The 5,138-nt window shown below is 48.4% G+C and overlaps 1 protein-coding gene across 1 annotated transcript; it reads right to left on the reverse strand.

Annotated features, from left to right (window-relative positions):
* Positions 1-278: 278 nt before the first annotated feature.
* SOCS1 (suppressor of cytokine signaling 1) lies at positions 279-3,282 on the reverse strand. Its single transcript, XM_015642753.3, has 2 exons — positions 3,114-3,282; positions 279-1,237 (listed from the first exon to the last, which is right to left on the reverse strand). The coding sequence occupies exon 2, from the start codon at positions 1,160-1,162 to the stop codon at positions 539-541; it is 624 nt and encodes a 207-aa protein (XP_015498239.1). The 5' UTR covers positions 1,163-1,237; positions 3,114-3,282; the 3' UTR covers positions 279-538.
* Between the last annotated feature and the right edge of the window lie 1,856 nt (positions 3,283-5,138).

The raw sequence follows: 5,138 nt of genomic DNA on the forward strand, positions 1-5,138 counted from the left end.
GATTTAGAAGAGAGATGCATTCCTGGGCAGATTCACCCTGAGTGTATTTTCTACTTGCTTGCCCTTTTTTGTTATAGGCTTTTGGAGGCAGTAATCCTCTGCCTGCTGGACTAGCACTAAGACAGACTAATTTGGTAGGGCAAAGAAGCAGGACCACATGGAGACCTGTCTGTGCTTACACACTCAGTTAAGCAGTTAAGTCTGCCAGCAGGATAGGTGCCAGAGCCTTTGAAAATAAAAACAGAGATGCTATTTTTTTAAAAACTGTGACAATAAAGTTTATTATGTTAATATAATTAAAAATATTATAAAATAGTAAAATATTCTGCTTGGCAGAAAAATTATGCCAGGGTTTTAAAACCCCAGGTTTGTGCAAACAGTTTTTGTAAACATAAGAAGTCAAGTGTTCAGGTTCTATCTCAAAATACAGTAAATTGCTACAAAAATAAGTTTGCTCACTGTCAAACATATTTAAAAACCCAGGAAGCTGGATTTCGTTACACATGTCTAATGTGTCCCTATACAGTTAATGCTGCACTTATATCTGAAATGGGAAGGATTTCAGATAGTCCTTTAAAACAGGATTGAGTGGGATCTGATTTAAGTTCTCTCTTCCAAAAGTCTTCACGATGCTTTTCCGGCAGAGCTCCTGCAGTGGTTGCACCCGGACCTTGCGAAGCGGGGTAACCAGTACCTTCCTCGGGGAGCTCAGGTAATGTTCCAGCAGTTTAAAAAGACAGTCAAAAGTCTCCTTGCTGCCATCCAGGCTGAAACGCCCGGTCTGAAAGTTAATCCGGATACTGGTGGGCCCAGTCGCAGTCTTAACACTGATGGCAAAGAAGCAATTCTTTTGTGTGCTGTCCCTGATGAGGAAGGTGCCCTCGGGCTCAGACTTAAGCTTCTCGTGGGCAGCACTGACAGTCAGAGGCCCCCAATAGAAGCCACAGGCATCCAGCAGGCTGCTGGCTCGAGTGATGCTACTGAAATCCGCTTGGGAGCGAAAGGTTCGGAAGTGTGTGTTGCCCTGTGCCTGCACAGTGCCGGGCCGGCCGGGGCCCTGGAAGCCTCGTGCCTGCGAGCGATCCCGTGCCGGAGGGTCAAGAAGCCGTCTAGGGTCAGCTCCAAGTGCATTATCTGCTGACACCTTGCTGTGCGCTACCATCCTACAGCCGAGAGCAGCGGATGCGGTCTTCCATAGCGTCAGCGGCTACGGCAGGGCGGCCTTCCAGCAGCTACTCTGAAATGCCAAGAGAGACACCAGGTGAGACCGATCCCCAGGGACAGGCGGCTGCAATAGCTGAATGACCGAATCTTCCATTGATACACCTCCCACCCATTAGAAAATAATGAAATATTCAATTTACACCAGGCAAACAACTCTCTTCTGGACAAGATTAGCAGCCTATCACTAGGCAACTCCAAAGCTCCAGAAATATTTAATAAGGATCATTAACAGCTACAGAAGTTAATACATTTTCCCTGCTATGAGCCCTTTCAGGGCCTAGCAATTCAAATGACTTCTCAGTGAAAAGTCATCTCATGGACACCCTCTCCCATTCTCAAGTTTTTAAAGAACTATTCAACAAGATTTTACAACTGAATTACCGATTTTTCTGCCTTCCCAACTACAATGTCAGAACCCGGCACACAATGTCCTTATTTGGTGCATGCATTGTGTGCAAAAGAGAAAGTGGATGAAGGCTGTGTTCCCAGGTAACTGGGGAAGAGTCAGGTGACGTGCCATTGTATAGCTGAAATGTAACTTGGAGGGGCAGTACTCGGGCAGTACCGTGTTACCCTGTAACACGGGTCGATTTACACAGTAATCCTAAAACTTCTTTCCTCTCTCCTGTTAACCTGAAGCTCAGCCATAAAAGGCAGTTTCCATTCCCCCAAGTTTCCCTTGGGACAGCAATGCTACAACCTACTAGCTTATACAGATCAACCTCTGAACCCTTAAAGCATTACTCCGCAGTCTCTCTCTCTTTTTTGTATCACATGCACTTTAAGTGGCCCAATCTAAATTGCTTCCTATTGATATATCTTTCAACATGAAGGACTAAATTCGTCCCTCGTGTTACTTCAAAGGAATTAGCAGTGCTGCACCAGGAATGAGTTTGGCCTGAAATGTCTGCCTCTGACAGTGTGGTTCAATATATCTCCGCTGGCTGCCTTGACCTTACTGGCAAGCATAGATTTTAGGATTTATCCCTATAGTCAAATATAGATCTGCAGCAGCAGCTTGTTGAGAAACCTTGAAGGATTCTCAGAAATGAATCCCTCATCCGTCTCATAGTTCAGGGTAACATGCTAATCAGTCTTTCAAAGAAAGCATGCCGCTGGATTCCTGTCTGTGCTAATTTAACAACTTGATGTTTGGTCTCATTTAGGTCACATTACCACCTCAAGCACCTACGAGGGTTATAAACTCCTTAAGCTGGCAAGTAACAGGCTGAAAGTAGCATAGGGCTTGCTTTGCGCAGCAGAAGGAAACTGATGCCAGTTTTTCCAATTACTGGGCCAGGATTATCGCTCAGTATTTAAAGTTAAAAATTCAGTTTCAGGACACCCTGGGGAGAAATGAGTACTAAGCCCAAGATCTAAAAATCAGAGGGCTCCGTAGCAGAAGCCGTAGGGAGCCAAGCGAGAGTTTGCAATGCCTTTCCAAAGCGCACAGAGCAAACAGGGGACACGCCAGTCTTGGGAGCCCGAAAACCAGGGCAGGGATCTGGGACAAGAGTGCCACGACTGCGGCGGAGCGCAGCCTTCTGCGGGGTCCGGCTGGTCCCGTGCGGGCACTGCGGGCTCGGGGCTGCTCCCACCGCTGGCGCGGAGCCTGCGAACCCCGCTGCGCGTTCCCTTTAGCGCTTGTCCCACTGTTTCACACCAGTCACGACAGGTCTGTCTGGGCACGGGCACTAAAGCCAAAAAGGGAGGGGAAAAATGTATTTTAAAAAAATAATAAATTAAAGGGCAAAGACTCCAGAAGTCACCACGCTCTTTCACATCTAGCAGGGCTCCTCCGAAATCTGAGCTCATCTGGCTGCGGCGCCCGAGCCCTCGGTGCACGTCAAGGTTGGCGCGGACCCCCCGGGGCACAGACCCTCCCTTACCTCGGGGTGCCGCGGGTGGGGGCCGTCCCCGGAGCGCAACACACGCTGCCAGTCCCAGTCCTGCTGCTAGTCCTGGTCCTGGCCCCGGCGGCCGGCCGAGCATCCTCCGGCGGGTGCCCTGCCTGGCGCCGCGGCGAGCCGGGGCTGCCGCGGGGCGGGCGGGCGAGCGGCACCTCCAGCGCTCTGTGTCCGCGCATCGCCCCGGCTTTTATTTAACGCGGCCGAGCTCAGCTTGGCTCCTCCCCTTCTCGGAAAACATGTGGCTACGTTCACTTTCGCTTTAACAACAGCGTGGTGGCCCTGAGCCAGCCGTAGCGCTGGCTCCAGAGAACACCCCGCGGGCTCCCCGCCCCGCCGCTGGGGATGCTCTTCAACCTCTGTTCTTCTATCCAACTACGTCTGGGTTTATTCTTTTATTGCCTTTTTTTTTTTTTTTTTTTTCCCCCACAGCCCCGGCGGAGCAGGCGGTGGCCGCGGGTAGGGTCGAGAGGTGCTGCGGGGCAAATCCGAGCACGGGAGCGCTCTGAGGCCCCAGGGAGGCCAGGGGACACTAGAGGTAGGTGATGGATGAGGCTCTGACTGACAGCTACCTCAAAATATGATGGAGGAGAAATAGCAAGAAAAGCAAGCAAGCAACCACTGCAAGGAGGTTTAACTGAAAATAGCTGCTGTCCTCAGAGCTAACGGGCCAGCATGAACAGGAGAGGTGAGAGTACTTAATGTATAACTTAAATGTTCAAGAAAGGACAAAATATTAGATAATAATCTCAAAGTGCAAAAAGCATTCATAGAAGCTTATGATCCTTCCACCGAGAAGACTGTAAAGATCCTACACTGGGGTTTGAGTTCTCAAAGCAGAATTTCCCTAGGGTTTTCTCCAGACTAATGAGAATTAAAAGTAACTGTTCCAATCCCAGCTGTATTTATAACCTTGCCAGCAGTCAATGCAGGAGACTTGGAATGCTCACCTGCTCACCCAGAAGGCGATCTGAAACCTCAAATACCCCACCATTTCTTAAAGTAATAACCACTAAGTTTTAAAGGCCAAGAGGTTTCCCTGTCGTTAACATGACAGTTTTGTGACAATGCAAAGGAAATGCCTCTGTCAAATGGTTAAAGGGAGAGGGGCTGGCAGTGCCTTGTGAGTTGTCCTTTGGGATGAAGTTGAGGGAATGTATTTCTTGCTTTGAGACTAAATATTCTTTTCAAAATCCAGTGTGATCACAGACTGACTTAACCTGGTGGCAATACAGCACCTTAGAGTGATGTGCAGCCAGTGTACAGTAGGTGAATCTGGAAATTTCTGATGATTTTTTTAGTCACCAAAATTTACTGCTTATGTTCTGTCATGCAAAAGCATAGTTGTCATGAGTTTGGAGAAGCAGTGTGCTATTAATTTTAAGATCTGGCACAGAGATTCACTTTATGCTCTCAACCCTCTCTCAAGTTTTGAGCAACAGAGCTTGAGTCAAGGTTTGGCATAAGCTACTGCGGAAAGCTCACGTGCTTTACTGTGTAAAACAAAAGCATGAAGGAGTGGTGGAACTGAAACTTCCCTTAGAATGTGAACATGCAATATTGCCACTCTTTGCTTTGGCAGAGTGTGCTCCATGCAGTAGATTCCATGGCTTGGATACAGCACTGTTGGTGTTCACACAGGTAGTACAGCCAGGCCTTGCCCTTAACATCTTAAAGTCTACTTAGCCAAGACAAAGTCTCCTTCCTCCCCCCTGCCCTTCAAAGAAAAGGGTTTTGAAGTGCTTAACTCTGTCAAGATAAGGTAAATCAGAACCAAAAGTACAGCTCAGACCTTCTTAACTCCTCTCCCAGTCCCAGGGGCGCCCAGTGAATGAGGTCCCTGGGGCTGCAGCTTTGTCCTGCCGTCACTGTGGCTGTAAGGGGCAGAGTACTTCATGGCACAGTGGGGTGTGTGTTTCTCACATGAGACAGAGTTGGCTGAAGGTTGCTGTAGATGTGCCAAGAAAGCTGTTTCACTCTCATGTAATTTTTAGTTTTATAAGATCA

This window comes from Parus major, chromosome 14, assembly GCF_001522545.3.
Source record: "Parus major isolate Abel chromosome 14, Parus_major1.1, whole genome shotgun sequence".
Taxonomy (NCBI): domain Eukaryota; kingdom Metazoa; phylum Chordata; class Aves; order Passeriformes; family Paridae; genus Parus; species Parus major.